This window comes from Acanthisitta chloris, unplaced genomic scaffold, assembly GCF_000695815.1.
Source record: "Acanthisitta chloris isolate BGI_N310 unplaced genomic scaffold, ASM69581v1 scaffold44205, whole genome shotgun sequence".
Taxonomy (NCBI): domain Eukaryota; kingdom Metazoa; phylum Chordata; class Aves; order Passeriformes; family Acanthisittidae; genus Acanthisitta; species Acanthisitta chloris.
The window spans coordinates 14,155-33,951 of NW_008672843.1; the positions used below are offsets into that span (position 1 = coordinate 14,155).

Below are 19,797 nucleotides of genomic sequence, written 5' to 3' on the forward strand. Positions count from 1 at the left end.
ATTACAGCTTAAGACTCTCCACTTTTATGAAACACTTTTACCATAAACCCCTATTTACAAATTTTCTTGTGAAGCCTCTACCCAAGAGCTTAGGCCCTTCTTAATTCAGTCATTTTTAGAAATAAACCCTAGTATAGAAAGGTTTCACAGGTCTCAAAGCCAATTCCAGTTTTAGCACTACTTGCTAGGAACAAACATGCCCTTTAGAAAAAGCACTTCCAGTGTAATACTAAATACAACCGATGAAACAGCTGATCATTTTTAAACTCCCTGTGCCTTCTACACACCAAAAAAGCAGCAAATTTAAATCACGACTTTCCATCACTCAGAACCATGTAGTACCCTGGTGTACTATTTAGAAAATGCAATTCCATAAGAATATGTACATACTATGTCTTTTTAATGCATCATAAACATCACCATATCTATTCATCCTTAATGCAGACCATATCCTTGGGTTTACTAAGGCTCTTCACTTCATCCAGTAGTCTTCTAGGTGTCAAAATATGAGTAGAACCTGACAAAAGAACATAAGTATTAACTGTGTCAGTCAAGTTCTGACTTTGACATTCCCTCTTTAAAACATCAGTTACATGCCAGTGGTTTTTCCTGTCCCTGGAAAACTGACAAGCTTAACAGTTCAAAACATGATCATAGGTTTTCATAGAAAGCATCATCATATAAATAGCAGTGTCACCATTAGGTAGACAATGTCCCTGTTCCACACACTCAGACATCCAGATTAGGACTTTTACTTTCAATACAAGTTTCAAGTCTTGCTCTGCCCTGTTGGAAACACAGCCTTGAACCTGGGCCACTGCTGCTGTATTCAACTGTCCCTCCCCTGCAAGAAATCTGCCTGTTCTGTGAGAGGGTGAGTTAATGACAGGCTTTATCCTAGAATCATGAAACTATCTGGATTAAAGATTATTACCAACAGTAGTTTTCCACAGAAATACCAGTTACAGAAAATTCGCTTTTACTGACCAACATTTCCTTGAAAGATCTGTAACAAGTTCCAAGCCTTGAGCAGCAAAGAAAATCCTTATTATACTTCAGGAGTGCACAACTACCTCCCTAATTCTCATAGAGTGACACTTTAACTTCTGCCCTGAAGGGTTACACTAGAGCTCTAAAGGCAATACTTAACTGTTTCAGATTACAGCTGGCTAGAACCTTTGGTTTTAGCAGTGTCACTCTGAATGTGCTAATAGTCCTTGAGTTCTAAAGCAGTAACACAACAAAATTTTAATCTTGCAGTAAGCCATGGGGAAATTTGCAACTATCACCTTTCACCAGAAATGGCGATTACAAACAAAACTACAGGAACCATCTCTAAACCAAAGAGAAGATGGTGCTATGGTGAGTGCCAGATACCACAGTGAGAGTGACCTAAACAAGGCTTTGTAAACAAGTCTCAGCATTAAACCTACTTCAAGTACCACAATGAAACCAGCAAACAGAAAATAAACTTAAAAACCAATCACACACCTAAAACACCCCGACTATTTTGAGGTAGCAGACTCTCGGAATCATGATTGTCATTGTTTCAGGGAAGAGTATTTATTCAATCACGGTGGATAGATTCAATCCTTTCTGAAACTCAAGACTAAATTTCATTGCCAGACAGAGACATCTCAAGCAATTTAGAATGCTGCAGATGACCTGCACCCAGACACCAGCTGCCCCTGCAGATGGATATAGGTCTTTGTTAAGGTTCTGTTTTGATGTATCATACTACATCCAAAAGCAATGAGAGTAGCAGGAGTCATCGAAGGTAAAGCACAGGCAGATGCAAAAGTTGTGAGGAAACTAATGCAAGGAAATCGAGGCCTGTTTAAATCCTTTTTTGGCTCTATATCAACATACTTCTCTGACATAATTCAAGATGATTCATCCATAGAGTATAATTATACTTTTTTTGTCCTTAATCTTATTGCAAAAACCCCTCCAAACATTGAGCAGTCCAGATAAACTGATAAGATGCTCCTAAGTGCACAGTTTTGAGAAATACACTGGCTATAGTAGTAGTGTAGTGAACCAACATAGGGAAGCTAAAATCATCCTTATGTTTTCCAGAGCCAGCCTTTTTCCAGGAAAAGCTTACCAATAATAACTTCACAGGACTTGTAGGCTTCAGACACCTCATAAGCACTTCGCATCTCGGAGTATGTAATGCCCCCAATGACGAAGAGGATGAGCCTGGCACTGCGCTTGCGCTCCTCTCGGTAACTCGCTCGAGGTTTCTGCCGTGCACTGCAAAACATGGCACAGGGTGACACCTGTACAGCTCCCCTGATTAACTGGTAAAAATTACACACTGAAGGGGTAACGATTTCTGCCATGCAGTTGATGGTTTGATTATACTTACATAGCAGTATTTTGATAAATTGGTCATTAAAAGAGTTTTAATAGCATCAAGTTAGCACAACTCAAACTGCTCAGTTATCACATGGGGAAGAATAAATGCAAAACAAACAACTTGTTGCACACACAGCTCACACAGCAAGGACTTAGACCAAGCAGCTTAATTCTGCATGTTATCAACTCCAGTGGCATTTTTCATGGGAGTTTCATTTGAAAAAGTTAGAGTCTCAGGTTTTTTAGTCTCCAAACCTGAGCAGAAAGTCTAAAGAAAATATCTGGTTGTTATCAAATAAGATTCAGACAGGGGGAAAATACAACACAAAGCTCTTCAATGTCCTTCTAGCACACAGAGTAATTGCAGACTCAGATTAAATAATCTGCAGCTCTCAACTCTTTGCTACAGTACCTAAAAGATTCCCACATTTCACCAGCCTGTGAGACAGATCAAGTTACAATGTGCAGGGATTTGCTCTACTGTTCACTTGCACTTATTACCACAGTGCACATCCAGGAACCTAATGATACACCAACAATTGGGTTAGCAGTGGATGTAACACAACTACTTTTCTAAGGCTCTGTATCATTAAAATAAGACCTAAGTTCAGTCTGTTTTAGAGGAAATAAAAATACAGGCTTGACACATTAACATGACCTTACGTATGTTCTCTCTCCACACAGTAAGTACACTCGATAGTGCTTCAGAATGTACATGACAAAAATACTAAAACATAGGTAAATCAGGTTTCAGGATATGAAACAATTTACCTTACTGCTCCTGAGCCATTCCAGGTGGGAGGACACCGGGAACTATAAGGCCAGTCTTTTGAATCTAGTTTGTTTTCTATAGCGTCCTGTAGGGCAAAACAAAGACCCAGGTAGACCTAAATCCCATCAAATTTCAGCTCTCAGTAACAAAGTCTAACTGGGATTCAATGCCAACCCATGCAACTTAGAAGAAATAATTGCAAATAGCATCTCATGAACAACACTCCTATGAAGAAAGTGCTAGACCACATAATGCTAAAGTTGATTACAAGTCTTTTGTGTATCGCAGATATTTGGGAGTACATGTACTTTATAAAATATTAACTCTTCAGATTTCAATAACAGCTTTTCACCTGTAAGGACTCTCACATATTTAATTTCACTACAGGAGTATATGAGACAAGTCAGGGTCGCCTGAAGACACAAATGGACCTGGGAAAGCCACCAAGAATCTATGAATGACAGCACTGGGTCAGACTAAAGGTCTAGAAAACTCGCTGTCCTGACTGACATCAGTCACTGACTGATGCTTAGGAAGAGGTTTAAGCACAAAGCAAATAACACTTCTGCCAAGTAACATTCTTCCAGCCTCTGCCCCACTACAGTTTAGGTTTGAATTGCAGTTTAAAGACCCATCAGAGGGAATAAAAAAATACAGCTCTTCAATTACACTAAACACTGCCAATGACAGGACAAGTTGTTCTAAGGGACTGTTTGTTTTTACTTTCATTTGCTTCACCCCTAAAATGATCTCTAATAATGAACATTCCTAACACATCACATTCTTATGTTCTGTATTACAGACAGACTAGAAATGATAGCTTTGCTCAACAGATGTATTTAACAAAAGAAACTCAAAATACTGTCAATTCAAATGACTGGCTATAACTGCTCACTCAAGTAAATTTCTGCACTGCACCAGCAATTAATTAGTTGGTCAAATTTACCTGCATAATGTCTTTGATAACAGGTGTCCACCTAGAAAGCTGAAAGGTTTCTTCTGAAGAACGGTCCCTTCTGGGGTATTGATACTGCTGAGCTGCAGACTGAAAAGATTTTCAAAACATGGTTGCATTATACAGTGAATTTGGAGTTTTGAGAGCTCAGCCAGTAGCAGGAGGAGAGAGGATCACTAAGAAATTTTAAAGAAATAGTAATAATGACAAAGAACATCAATTAATACCTCTAGAATTCAGGATACACTAGAGACACTAACTTCAGAGACAAGGAACAGACCTTCCAAAACCAACTAGCTCAAGTCACTGATGATTTTAGAGGGAATGTTATGGGTATCTTACTTTAAACAATTAACATGAATAATTTTCAAAGAATGTACCACTTAATCACATTATAAAAACAGGAATTGCCTACTTCCAAAAACAGACCTGGATAATACTGCCAAGAGTTGCTGAAAAGATGTAGACAAGTGCTTGGGTGGTAGGAAATCATGAAATAAGTAAATACATTCTTACTGAAGAGATAACAGGAACGTCAAGGTATTTCCAATTTTTTATCATATCACTATCACTTTCTATTTGTACATTCTGGATCAGCTTGTCCAAGTTCTCCTGGGTAGTACCTTCAATATACAGAAAACAGACAACTTAATTACCAAGTGACTGTGAGTAAGGCCAATTTTGTCTCACACATTCTGAGTTGTTAATTACTGCAGGAATTTGTTTGTTTTGTGTGGCCAGTTTAAACTTAAACTTAAAGTAATTCTATATTTTAGATAAAATTTTGTTTAATGGTCCATATTGAGACCAAAACTTAGTTTTGTTACAGATTACTCAGACCAATACTCTATCAGTTCCCTCCTCTATGATAAATTCTTCCCCACTGACTTAATTCTTCCATTGTGATGGACATGGAGCTCCACATTTTACAGTTTCAATACTATGTGAAAAGAAGAAAATAAACTCCTGCACACACAAGAATAGGAATGATACTAAACCACCGTATGAATCTGCACTTGAATTATGTATCTTAACTCTTTATCAATATTCTCTTTGCTACTAATTTGGGAAAAGCTACAGAGGATGGACAGTATTTCTTTCAAACCTGCCCATCAACTCCAATACAGAGACTTACATTAACTAAAACCACTGGACTGTGGTAAAACTTGAGTTCAAGCTCATAGCACTGAGAAAAAAAAAAAGGTCAAACAATCATACCATTTGTGCTAAAGATATACAGGAGAATAGCTCTAATTTTGTCATAGCTCTCATGACTTTTGTTGAGCAGAACTGGAAGGAGGACCCTCATAGAGTCTTTCACTTTTTGACCTTCGGCATCAGTTCCAAGAGCCAAGTCCTAAAGTAATACAAGCAAACAAACAAACTCACACCATGGTTTTAGAGAGCAGACATTAAAAACAACATTGCTTCGTGTTTTGAAATGCATTGTTATGAAACCATAGGTTTCAGAAAACAAGCTGCATCAATTAAAACTCAGTGTGACAAATCTGACACTCACTTCAAAAGTTGCAGCACTATAATAACACTACATAATACTCTTAGACAAACTATTTGATATCTACAACTCTTACAAATATATAGTTTTTAACTTGAGATTAGTAGTACAACGTAATGCCTCAGCCTAACGGGTGCTTTTCCCAAACATTTTAAAAAGGGTTTCCCTCTGCACAACACAGTAAGGCAACTTCATAGGAGTTTTGAACAAAAAAAACAAAGATGATCCTTATACAAATCAGCCAGATTAAACACAAAAAACCCCCCAAAGCCCTCTAGAAACACATCCTTTACTGGCAGATTAAAAGCCTTGTTTTCTCACTTACCTTCCATACTACTACGTCAAAAAATGACAACAACTGACAACAACGAAAAAAACAAGCTGCTACAGACACAGTGAAAAACAAGCCTCTGTTCCTGCAAACTAAAAAGTTTTACTTGCAGGAAGTTGTTGTTTGGTTTCTGGGTTTTTTCAACATACCTGTTCAATTTTACAGAGCCTTTCTATGTTAGATTTGAACTTGCTCATGCAATCTTCTGCTATGTTAAGATGAACAACTTGCTGTAAGAAACAAGCAAAATCCCAAGAAAATCACAAGCTGCAATAACTTGCCAGTTCTAAGGTTTTTTTTAAACATATCAATAATTTTTACTGGTTACAAGACTCAATCCTTCAACTATCCTTCAGTACCAACATGCATTTCCTGTGTTTTACCCTTCACTTAGAGATTGACCCCAGTAATACCTCTTGAAACATTAAACTTTGATGCTATCTTCAATCATCAGAGCATTTAAGGGATTTTACACAGCAAAATGAAACACCTGCAAACACATTTTCCTCTGAAAACTATACAGCAGGTGAACATATTAGCTTGGAGAACAGCTACACAGCACACTTCACAGGAAAATGACAGCATAAAACTAGACTTCAGTAACATGGAAAATAAAGTGCACAGAACTCTGTACAGAGAAGGTCTAACTACAAAAGATCCCTTACCTTACTAATCTCTTTACGATACTGTGGCATCTTTTTCATTAACTGGGACAGAGCAGACAGTGTTAACTGTGAAGAAATGACACAAGTTAAAACTTTGTCCCCTCAATAAGTGACACGCTTATTTCCCTTCCTGTCTTGCTTCCCCCACGACCTCCGAAAATTCCAGTTGGGAAAAGCTTCAATTTCTGTAATACATCCATAAATTACATGGATCTGATCAGCTGTAAATAACTACATTACCAGGAAAAACAACAATAGTTTAATTTAAACCACTTACTTTTCCATCTGCTTCTTTTTTCTTTGATGAAATTTCTTTCAAAAGTTTTGGTAGTTCCCTGAGGGGAAAAAAAATATGGAAAATAATCAAATGCAACAGCACCTGAGTTCTTAAACCTTAAGATCTTACAAGAACTGTGCAATGAGAACTTCTAAATCAAAGTAAAAGCCACAAATACAGGTCTCCTAGAGAGAAGAGAGTGATTTTTGACAAAGGAAACCGAAGTTAAACATTCTGTTTATGATATCTGCATAATGTCATTTGATGTATTTTGGCTAGCACTTCACAAAAATAACCCCTTCAGATTTAAACTATTTCAAAATACTTCCCAGGAAATTAATTTATTTCCATTTTCCTCAAAAACAGTAAGTAGCATTAGTACAACTGCACACCTTGGTACATACTGTATTTTTGAAGGACGTTTTATTCCTGGCATTGATTACTGAGCGAAACAGTCTATATTGCAAACCATCTTCACTACTGCCTGTGTTCCTACTGAACAGCTCAAATCCCTTCCCTCTCAAAGCAACTTTTCAAACAAGTGGCTTTGTAATTTATTCACATACTCTATCACATCTGCGATATGTTTGTGCCGCATCTTCACCCAGAGGTCATCGTCTTCCTCCAAAACTGCCTCGCGTTCCTTCCCAGCAGATCCTTCTGTTTTGAATCTTCCAAGAGAAAATTCACAGTTATTTGGTTCTTTTGGGTTTCCCCACAATTCTCACCACTTATTACAGCACTATTTGTTACAGTTTAAGCAACATAAATGGTAATAGCATTAACATACAAAGGTTTTAATTTATAAGCCAAACTCAATACAATGTAATTTGAACACACAAGCAGCAGATGAATTTTAGAATGATTCTTTGGGGCAATAGTTTCTGGACATTCTCTTAAACTAACGTAATTAGAGTTTTAATCAAGCATTTACATGCACCTCAATTTCTCTTCAGCTTCCAACATCAACTTCCTTTTGGCTTTAAACACAAAGTGCACAAAGTAACACACACTGCAGTGGCAAAGTGCAGCTTTTTGTGTGTGCTCTAAGACATTTTACAACTGAAGGAAAACGAAGTCCCATTCACCAACAACACAGACTAAGCAGGACAAATGACTTCAAAAACACAAGAAACATGCTTCATAGCATTACAGGGCAGCTATTACTTGACCACAAATAGCAATAAGCTTATAAAGCAAGACAGCCATTATGCTACAGAACACTTCCACATCTACAGAAACTCACACAGTGGATATGGCCAGCAAGCAGCAAAACAGAAAAAAAAATTTACCAGATTATTTGTGAAATTCAGATCATGACTACCTAGAAAACATACTGTGTTACATCTTCATATCCAGCAAGTCTGAGATTCACAGAACTCCACACTTTCGATCAAAATGTTTGCTCAATGCTTCTAGCCAACGACACACATTCCTGTATGCCTGACTAAACAGTGAGGCCATCAGGGCTCATTTGCTGTAGTGGGGCACCAGAAACCAAAGTCCTACCAAAATCTCTGGTGTCAGAACAATCCGACAGCAAAGTATGCACCTTATGCAAATCATGTCACACTATTCCAAACAGTCCAACACGGCTTACTTAAACGTGCATTTAGAACAGAAATATGTACATTTTAACAACTGCACAAATTAAATGACTGGAGCTGTAGGACTGAGCGTTCCTGAGAAATAACCAAGCTTTTCCTCAGTATTCAACCAGTGATCTTGTTTGTCTTGTTAGGCCAAGGAGGTTGAGAATATGAGAGAAAATCTAGCAAACCTCAACGTGCAGTACCAAGGTTCTGCTTCAACACTAGTACTAAGCTCTTGGTTTTTAAAAAAATGCAGTTTGTTAGACTCAAAACCTAGTAAAAATGCCAATTAGATCCTATCTAATCTCAGCTCAATGGGGGTATTGGAGAGGAAGTTACAAATCCAAGAGGAAGGACTAATAAATGAAGTAAAGATTACATAATATAAGCAGCTAATACCACCATGGTGCAATTCAGCTAAACAATTCCAGAGATTCTATAATCAAGAATAAAATATTTAGATTTTTTTCAAAAGTACTTGCTTGTAAGTATCATTTTCAATGGGTAGCAGATCATATGCCATTGCCTGGAAGGTGAGTTCATGCAGTACAGTTGATACTGGGTCAAAGGCACGATCAATGATGATGAGCTGGGAGTGAGTTTTAGCCTAGAAAGCCATCAAAGAAACAAAGACATACAGTACATACTTAATGCATGTCAAATCTATTCACACTAAGCTACAGCACTGCAGATATTTTGTGAAAGATAACTGAAAAAAGCTGAAGTATGGCCCAAGTGATTATCCAGATTAATAGAAACAAACCTTTAAATTACATACAATGGTTTTAGATACTAATTTTACAGCAATGTTCTCAGCCCCTTGCAATGCATTTGGTAACCTGAATTTTCTTCATCTAATGAACAAAAAGTGTAAAGGAAAAATGAAACAGAAGAAAAAAGGCCACCCACTGACGTGTCATATATAACTGCACTGTTTGTATTTCAGGGCAGACGATCCATACTGTGTGGCATTACTGAAAAAAATCATCTCCAAGCATTCAACTGGAAGTTTTGGGTTTGGGGTTTAGCCATGTGGCTGTAGCAGCAGGTACATATATTTCTCTAGCAGACTGCAGTCACCAAGTCAGAATGGTTCACCCCATACTTCTGTGATGAAGCAGCTGCCCCAAACAGCCATGAGCTGCAGTGACAGATCAAGAACCTTATTTACGTGAACAGCTGGATCTCTGTGGATAATAGATCCTTTCAGGGGAGACATCAGTTCTGTACTGAAGTCCTTTCTGCTCATGGCCTTATGGAAGGCAATATTAAAGCAAAGTTTATCCACTTGCCTTCAGGTTTGTATCATCTCCTAATGAGTTGGATCACTCAAATTTTATTTTCTTAGGTACAGATGTACTGTATCAGTTACTACCTCTAAGTTGCTTTCATACACAAAAACAACTAAAATCTGGGCTTGTAGAACCTATTGTCAAAGCATATTCCAAAGATGACTTTTTTTCCCCAGACTTATATAAAAAGAAAGAAACATCTTTTACTTCACTTTCTACCTTTATTTGGCTTTTCTCATCTGTTTTGTAGTAGTTTTCAAGATTTCTTTCAACAAGCTGTGCAAGTTTGCAGGCTCTATCAGATGGTCCGCTGGGAAAAAAGGAAGCATGCAAAAATAACTTCAGTTTCTTCATCAGAACACTAAAATGCTACCTTTAAACAGAAAGAACTCCCTAGATTCATCCTCTGGTTTCACAAGCAATTTCTGAACTCCATTCTAAGTATTTCCAACACACTTTCACTTTTACATTACGATTCCACTCTTTGCTTCAGGTAATTCACACAGTAGCAACAGCTTCAGCCAAAAGACTGACATGAGCTGGCATATAGCCCAGTCTCACTCATAGGGGGGGAAATGAGAAAGACAAAAGAAAAAGAGAAAGAAGGAAAAAACCCCCAGTTATTTCACCATTACCTTTGCAGAGACCCCAGTCAAGCAGTTATTTCACCATTACCTTTGCAGAGAATAAGGTACCACTTCACATTACACCACAGAATGAAGTTCAGGAACACAATTTCAGATTCCTACTTTGACTAAAGATACTAATCTGTACTCCCTTTCAAAGCTCAAAAGATGCATTCTTCTAGACATCTCTACAAGAAATCCTGATCCCACCTGCCACAGCAATTTATGAATTCCTTGATGCCAAGCAGAGCTGCAAATCTAACAACAGCAGCAGTTTTGTTAGAGGATTATGCATGGGGTATACAAGAATGCTGCACATTAGTGTCATCCTACTGACCAAACATGAAACAAGCAGTGCAGAACACAACAGGGTAGAGCAAGTACTGTTATACAAACGTACACAGAGAAATAGCTCACTCCTCTAACTACACTTCACAAATTCCTATCATTCCACACTTCAGAGCTGTGGATTAAAAAGAATTAATCCACAATTAAAAACAAAAACAAACTATGCTGCAGCCTCAAGCTATGACCAAACAACATGGCAAGCCCTAGAAATCAAAGCAATTACAGTACAAAACACTGATTTTTCCCCACCTTTTATACCGTACTCCTGGATTCTCCTCCAGTGTGGCACATAAGGTAACTATTTGTTCAGCCATTACTTGCATTACAGTGTCTTTATCCTTTGACTTTTCCAGAGTTGGGCTATAACAGCGGTAGAATGCATCTGGGACATTGAGAGTAAACACCTATGCGAAGCACAAACAATGGAAAAGTAAAAAAAAGCTGAAACTGTACTCTTCTAAAATATATGATAAAAAAATTGCTAATACTTTATAACTATATGCTGTGACAAAAAGTTATACAGAAGATACTTAAGAAAAAAACCAAACCCTGACTTCATTCTTCCTTCCCTGCTCTGTTGGGCTCATCTGCTTCTTGTTCTCACACTCTTTTTCCTTAATACACTCCTTCCCTATGTCAATTACTCTATTTTTTAATCACTTACTGTCTGTTCTGATGGAGGGAAGGGAGAGAGACAGGAAGAATTAAATACCCCCCACCGTCTTGTACAGAGCCATACAATGCAACAGCAGAATGATCATAGAAGGCATCAAGGCTAAATTTGTTTAAAATAAAATTTTACATATTGTATCTGCTTCTTATATGAAGATTTCACCTTCAGTAATCGAAATCCTTTAAATGCATTAAACTTTGATAAAAGAAGTTTAGTCCTACAGAGAAGAAAAGCTTTTTCAACAGCTTCCCAAATGGACTGCAAACATGGAAACAATCCCATTGTCAGTAAATTAATTTTCCCCAGCTTTAGCTAGACTCTGCAACTACAGAGCCAAAGAAGAAGGTCCATCCAGATAAAGATGTTTGCTTCATTCCAATAATCACCCGGACTTTGCCCAGAGCTCAGCCTGGTTATTTACTGTCAGCACCTCAGAGAGCAGGCAAACCAGTTCACACTGTTCCTTTGCTAAGGATTCAAAACAGTCTCACAACCAGAGAGCAAGCAAACCAGTTCACACTGTTCCCTTGCTAAGGATTCAAAACAGTCTCACAACCCAAAATACCAAGATTACAAAGCTACACCATAGACAAGCACAGTGCAGCTCAACCTAAGTGCTGCTTATTTTTAACTTCAGAAAAGTAGTCTCCCAATTTCTGCTTTCACAGTGAGTCCCCAGAGAACCAGGACCACAAAATTTTCATATGCCTTATTTAGTAGGGAATGCTCCAAAACTTTCTGAAGAGCAGCTTCAGCAGAGCTCCCAAAAACAGTTTGAAACAAAATTTGGCAACATCAACCTCACTGGAAAACAAACAAACAAGCCATTACACTAATTATTCTCTCATGGCTTCTTAATCTAAATAATAAAAATTTGTAATAAAAAGGAGTGTGTCTTCAAACTCAAAAATTGCATCACAGTGAGACATGGCTAGCAGCAACCTCTCCCATACTCATCTGCCACTTGGTGTACGTAAGAGTTCTGAACCTTGATTATGTTCCTAACATTTCATGTGGGAAACCTTCACCATTAGTTCAACAATTCCCAGTAGTGGACAGGGACTTGGGGCTTCACTGTATCAGTTCTCATTTCAGCCTTGTGTGTCTGATGAAGAACATGAGCAACAAATTATTTATCAACACAATATCCACTGTGTGGCTGAACATGGAGCCACTCACTGGTTTCCTTTGGTGGTCTCGGATTTTTAATTGAGAAAAGAGATTTCCATGTTTTCTCAATGAAAAGTTTGTCAAGTTGTGGTAGTTTTTGTTTCCCTCTTTTGGCAAGGCTTTTGTTTTGTTCCCCCTCCCCTTCAGTTCTCCTAATCCATTTGTTCTTCTTTGATTTTCACCAAATAGTTAGTCCTACTTACTCCTACCCACCAACCTACTCAGTCTCACAAAGTAACACCTCAGTATATACAGTAACAAACTAAAGACAAGCCAGAACACTTGCCTTCTCTCAGGGAATAGATTCCTTCTCTAACCTCCCTACTGCAACTGACTCTAAGTCTTCCAAAGAGGTCAAGTGCAAGGAGCAAACCTTTGAGTACCGGAACATTTGTTTTCAGCTGAAATGCACAGGCAAGCACTGGCAATGTGCCAAGATGGCAAGAGGTTTCACATACAGTTCATCAGTAAAAAGCTACATCCTACTTGTTTTCTAGGAGGTCAGCAACACTTCAAAATAATCCTCCAGACTATTTTTTGCTGCTCAAATGAAGAACTAACTTACCTGAGACTCATAAGGGAAGAAGGAAATGTTGATCTCCTTGCATCTCCTTATTGATTTAGCACACGAGGACTTAATTTTATTGAAGAGGTTGTCAGGGCAAACTAGGGAAAAACAAGATTCTAAGTATAAATCATTTGTGTGTATTCCAGCTCTCAACTCAATCATAAGCTTACAGTATTCAGAACAGGCAACTTTAAATTAAGAACCAATTAACCATAACATACAAAAACAGTTGCCAACTCTTCTTAAGGTGAAAGACAAAGTATAATCAACATTTTGTGCCTGAGACTTTTTTTGAGGAACACCACTGGTCTGTTTTGACTAGCTTCACCATAACAGACAAGGCTGTTGATTTTACCAAAACAAACGTTTCTGCTATTTCTTCTCATTTCTCAAGCTACAAACAAGGTTAAAAGGAGAAATAATGTGTATATATCCAACAGCAAAACACAAAACCATGGAACTACAGAGCTCAAACGTGTTCCACTACACTTCCATGCTACACTGAATCCCATTCTTGAAACTGAATTTAAGGAAGACTTGGATGACATGAATGCAACACAGAAGTGACAGAACTCTTTCTCTAACTCAGGAGCTATTCCTCTCAACAAGAAAACTTTTGGCAAGTATTCGAAGTGAAAGCTTGCCCATTTGCAACCAAGGAACTGATAGCAAGATAGCAGTACTTTTGCAGAACAATAATTGCTGCATTAGCACAAAATGAAACAAGAAACCAACAGATTTTGATAGCAATTTGATAACTGCTCTGAGAACATTCAGTAGCAGATATACACCATCAGCAAACATCCAAAATGACAGCCACAATTCAGCCTGTCTTCAGCAGCACATTGGAATTTCTGTTTTCCCTTCTTACAGGCCATTTCAGTCATGCTGACTGACTACTTTGTTTATATAGAAATACATAACTTTATTTGAACTGTCTTCCTCCATACCCTCCAGCATAGGAGAAGGCTGGAGTACTTAAAAATAAAACTACATTACACCTAAACCAAAAGCTGAGGTGGGGAACCATGAAGACTGTTTGGCAATTGTGAAAGCCATTACTATTGTCACACAACATAGTGACCACAACCTGGCAACCCAAATATATATGGTCAATGACTTAAATCTCAAATCTTCTCACAAGAAACGAGACCCAAACATTTCATGCTAGCTGAACTATGGGAAAGAGAATTGAGGAGCTTACTACACCTACATAAAGTTATCAAACTAGAACACAACAGCTTACTTACAGTCAGTGAAATACACATATGCTGCTTTGTATCTGCTGGATGATTTAGTGATGAAGTCATCAATAAGTCCATCTACAGACTTACAGGGTAGGAAAAATAAGAACAAAAAAGTCATCATAGTGTTTTGGCTTTCTTCACATACCAGACAAAGCTTATCCCTCCTCTCCTCCTGCCCTATTACCAAGTCTCACTTAGGAATACTGCAAATCAACATATAAGAAAACACTTAAACTGAAGATTATTCCAGACAAAGAATAACAAACAAACAGTTACAGATGGTCAGTCACACACCAAGATCACTCTGGGAAGCAGATCAATCAGGGTACTTGAGTAATTTTCTAACTATAACAGTGCTGAGATTTATTCCGTCAAAAATTTTTGGGAAGTAATGGTAATCTCTATTTTTCCATATACTGTATCATTATGTAATACAACATCTCTTTCAGTGAGGTTACAATAGTTAAGCAATCAAACTGTGCCTCCACTGATCACAAGGTACAAGTTTACAGCACTCTATACTGGCACTGCATCATCTTTATGTTATGGGAAATGAAGCATCACACAGAGGAATATCACAGAAGTACAACACAGCTGTACACAGTCAGCAAACATTTGAAAATAAGGTTGTTTTTTCTCAAGATCTTGCCACACTTTCTTTAGAATACTAACCTTCTTGGTGGGAGTTATTAAATATATTGCCTTCATGTGTGGGACAGGCTCGCGGCGTTTGTACACATTCTCCACCACTACAAAGTAAGAAATATCACATTTTTATAACTAAGAGTGTTATGCATCTTTAAAGAAAGCACTGTAGATATTTTAGCATAAAATTGCTAAAAATCAAGTAACAGCAATCAACCTGTCCACAGTATTAGAGGCAAAGACCTATCTTCTGCCAAGAGAACCTTGATTTGCTTATTTGTTATTTTAAATACAGAAAGCTGCACAAGACTTCTTTAATGAATGTCGGCTGAAGTTGTAGGACTAAGTTAGTCCTGGCTGTTCTACAGGAGCAGAGTTTTGCCCTCATGGAGAAAGGTATTGGCAATGCAAACATGCTCAAACCATGGGGCCCAGTATGAACTGTCTTGCAAGAGAACTCCCTTGCCAAGATGGTCCTTTTCCAGCACTCTGAAGGAGAAGGAGAGTGAAACTATGCAGGGCATCATTTTGGACTACAGCCTCTTCTGTCCTTTGTTTGCCTACTTCCTGCGCAGTTACTCTGTTTCAGTATAATTGCAGGCACAAATTAGACATTTTCAGCAAATCAGCTTCACTCAGCTCTTGTTTTTCTGTTTAATAAAGTCATTACTGTATAGTGTTGCAGTACACGAGCTTGAGAACGCAGAGATTCTTGTGGCTCAGTAATTTAGTGGGGGAGGAACAAGGAAGATAAGAAGTGTTAGACATCTGGATGTGGAAAGACAGGTTCTTTTTGGCAGTGTATTCACTAAAAGTAGAAAGGTTGCTTATTGATGAAGATACATTCTCAAAGTTTCTCCCAAAGAATAAGCTACTTGTGGAAAAAATAACCAAGTCTAAACAACGACCTCTTACAAAAGCATTTCTAAAAATCAAGACCCAAAACTAATTAAATACTACATCATTTACATTTTGTGCATTCATTTCAATTTAAAACAGGCATCAGCAAACAAACATCCACTCCCCCACCAAAAACACATACACACAAAAAGAAATCAAAATCCCAAAACCAAAAACCACCACACCAACCAACCAAAAAAGAGTAAAAGCACACCACCAAAAAAAAACCCAACCAAACAAACCCTTACAGCAATGTTAAGAAGCAAAATATTTTTAAAATGGATTTGAGCTTCTAGGCAGAAAAATATTTGTTTTTTCAATTAAAAAAGTCACAATTGGGTAATTACTGCACCAAAGTCTACTAATCTAATATCCCATAGTTACTTCTCCTCATCAACCAAATTAAGACAACTTGTTGCCAGTGAACCATCAGTTTTACTCTATCTCACCTGACCACCTGTACAGTGGTAAGAATTATGCTTACCTGTGATACCCTCTGCCAGCAGATCAGTCATTTTGCAGCACAGTGACAGCAATTTAGTAGTGTAATCGTCTAAAAGAATTATCTGAATATATTTTAAAAAAAAAACCAAACATACAAGTATTTAGATAAATTAGTCAGCTACAGTAAACCCACGTTATATCCTTAACAACCACCTGTACAGTGGTAAGAATTATGCTTACCTGTGATACCCTCTGCCAGCAGATCAGTCATTTTGCAGCACAGTGACAGCAATTTAGTAGTGTAATCGTCTAAAAGAATTATCTGAATATATTTTAAAAAAAAAACCAAACATACAAGTATTTAGATAAATTAGTCAGCTACAGTAAACCCACGTTATATCCTTAACAACTTGCCATGGAAATTTGAAGCTAAAGTCTATTTTATCACTCTGTATCTTTCCATTACCTGCATATAGTAACATTGCAGGGGGAAACCGATTTCAAAGAGCATCAGAAAGCTGCTCCCTATATACAGGATTTCAAAAGGTGAGTTCTATCTGAAACAAGTAGCTTGTCCCCCCACTCCTACTACAAAGTACTTTAAAGCTTCTGCATTGACACAAGTCTTTTGAATTCTTTCCAGCTTACTTGCTAGTTTTGCTTATTCTAAAACTGTTTTATAGCTTAAGCAGCTCGAACAGGTCTCACACTGCTGAGTCCTGATCCACACGTACTGCACAGCAGTGCAAATTTTGAATTAAAGTACAAGAGTGAAGATAGACAGTAAGTCCAAACATTTAAAAAAAAGATTGAAAAATAGAGACAACTCACCACTTGTTGTCCCTATACCAGCCTTTAGATTTTTTTATTAGGTATTAGAGATTCGAGTTACAAAAATTAAAACCCATTGCTTGGATAGAAAACAATCTTAAGTGATAATTTCACCCATGAAGTCTATTGATTTATTCTCTACTCGGTGATACAGATTACTTGATCATGTGATCACAACATTCTTACAAAAAGTAGAATAAAACTGTACCTTCCATTCTTCCTCTTTCCTGCAGTCATCAAATACTGCTGATTTTAGCTCTGTAAGAAGGAAGAGTTTACCAGTTAAAGGAACTGAATTGTTATTAAAAAATATAATTCACCATTTAGACTCATATGTTTAGAGGCCTAAAAAGAAAACTTCAAAAACCCACACTGGTAAGTACCTCCACAGAACTCCTGATCACAAACTGTCCCTGCCTGTTTCCAGGTCTGTACACAGGGTGTAATAACAAATCTTTAGCCTCATGAAGATTTTATTAACCTTCTATTTTCTGAGAACACTCTTATCAATGAATTAGTCCTTACCATTACAGAGAGTTCTTTTTAATAAACTGAGTGTCCAAAACCTTAAATATTATTTTTTCTACAATACTTCATTTTGTTTGCAGAAAAAATGAACCAGAACACACAAATGTGTAACTCAGTTGCCTTGAACCTCATTTCTGTAACTAAAAACAGAAATCAGTTTACTCCCACGATGAAAAGAAACCTTATTCCAAGCTATCAGTGTACCCAACACAGTGTACTTGCCCCTGCAACATTCCAATTGCTGTTTGTTTTGCCCTCAGCCAGCAGCTGCTTCAACCAAATAATTGAACTATACTGGTTTACAGGCTCACAAAATCATCTCATTTCTCTCCAGCAAATAATCTGAACACACCAAAACTAATCACCAACACAGCTATGAGTCGTGCTCCATTTTTGTCCAGGCTTTCTTTTTTTTCTCAAAAATGCCACACCAACCACGCATCCTAACTACCTTCTCTAATTTTGCCTTGTCTGAATACATTCAATTAGTTCAGGAAAGCAATTTTCTTCTACCTTTACTTCCCGATGCAGATAAGAACTACACACAACCCTGACGCAAGAGCAGACCGGTAAATCCCTGTGTGGAAAAAAAAAAAAAAACCAAACAAAAAACCGAAAACCACACCTTGGCAAAGTTAATGACCCGTTTACAACACTTCCTGAAGAAAGGACTGTGAGCAAGTGTTACAAAAACTGAAGTTGCAGAAACGCTGAATCATTTACAAAAATCAGTATAGATATCTCTGTCTAGGTTAGAACCTATTATACAGGTCTAGAACACTAAAGCTGTAAAAGAAAATTTAAAGACAATTTCTTGTGAAAAGGACTTGATTTACAGATACAGAGAGATGCTGTATATAATTAATTTTATTATTTTAACCACAGAAACTGCTGCCTCCTAACTTCAGGTAGCTGCCCCTGCCCCCATTACTGACAACAAACTTAGGTGAATTAACTTTTCTGCTTCAATTCAATCTAAAACTGCACTTAACAGAAAGGGCCATCACAATGGCAAGAAGGGTTTTAACAGCACCATGCTAAACACAGGTACAACCTGCTTTGTATGCACACCACAAGTACAACTTCTGTACATATTCACAGACCAGGACTAAGGTAAACATTGACACAAGCTGCTACATAAAGCATCACTGATGCTACTATTTTTGGACAAATCAGCCTTAAAAAAACCCAAAGAGACACATATTTGCTGAAACATTAGAAACCAGCAGTGTATGGCTGTCCAATACTCATAAACAAAGAGTCAGACAATGTCTAAAACTTAGTTCATCAGTTTTCACTGTCGTCGTAGTCTCAGAAAGACAAGAGTAACCAGTTACTTAACAAAAGATTCTGTTCAGAAGATTCCTCTTTACAGAGCTTGCAACATAAATGCTTTATTATTCACACTACTTCACCATCACTGTCATCTTGTTTCCTCATGGTCCTGCCTGCGTTGACAATGCCATTTTCAGAAGTCCTTACAGGCCCTGATGACACACTAGCGCTTTGATCACATTCCCTCCTCTTAAGGTCCAAGTCTTCTCTAAAACATCTCAGGACAAAACATTGGCTTTACAGTCAAAGGCACAAATAACAGATCAAGACAGGACAAGCAGAGCAGCACAAGTGGGGATTTTTAAAGGTCAGGTGTGGAAAAAAGGGATCTGACTCAGGGTACAGGTGACAGGACTGGACACCGACAAGGACAGTCTGTTTTCTCTTTCTCCCTTTGTTCTAGTTCGTCTTGCAGTGGCACAGGTGAATCAGAGCTTGCAGGTGGAAGCAGAGCAGGAAAACAAAGGCGAGAAGGCAAAGGACCTTCCCACTTCAGCGCCAGTCACTGGGCTGGCCGAGCAGCTCAGGGAGTCACAACCTGAGCACAATTAACCCTGGGGGCGAGGTAGCTATTAATACCTTTTCCCAAACTTCTCCCACTCCCTGAAACCCTGTGAGCCCCAGCAAAGCAGGGCAGAGTCACAACTTCACCCTCCGTAACAAACACCCGCACAACCTGCCCCTAAACGCGGGGACAAACACCCGCACAACCTGCCCCTAA

At 38.0% G+C, this 19,797-nt stretch overlaps 1 protein-coding gene across 1 annotated transcript; it reads right to left on the minus strand.

Moving 5' to 3' along the window:
• Positions 1-400: 400 nt before the first annotated feature.
• Positions 401-17,463, minus strand: STXBP3 (syntaxin binding protein 3). The gene is made up of 18 exons (XM_009074663.1): positions 17,422-17,463; positions 16,623-16,704; positions 15,066-15,142; positions 14,397-14,475; positions 13,144-13,244; positions 10,985-11,139; positions 9,981-10,071; positions 8,952-9,076; positions 7,444-7,548; positions 6,878-6,935; positions 6,601-6,666; positions 6,085-6,165; positions 5,307-5,445; positions 4,605-4,711; positions 4,080-4,178; positions 3,133-3,218; positions 2,108-2,256; positions 401-517 (listed from the first exon to the last, which is right to left on the minus strand). The coding sequence occupies exons 2-18, from the start codon at positions 16,651-16,653 to the stop codon at positions 426-428; spliced, it is 1,641 nt and encodes a 546-aa protein (XP_009072911.1). The 5' UTR covers positions 16,654-16,704; positions 17,422-17,463; the 3' UTR covers positions 401-425.
• Between the last annotated feature and the right edge of the window lie 2,334 nt (positions 17,464-19,797).

Coding starts and splice junctions, on each gene's coding strand:
- STXBP3 (XM_009074663.1), bottom strand. CDS start 16,653: ATGACTGATCTGCTGGCAGAGGGTATCACAG. Junction 6,166..6,600: donor ATCGTAAAGAGATTAGTAAG/GTAAGGGATCTT, acceptor TGTTTCTTACAG/CAAGTTGTTCATCTTAACAT. Junction 4,712..5,306: donor GTATATCTTTAGCACAAATG/GTATGATTGTTT, acceptor TGTATATTGAAG/GTACTACCCAGGAGAACTTG.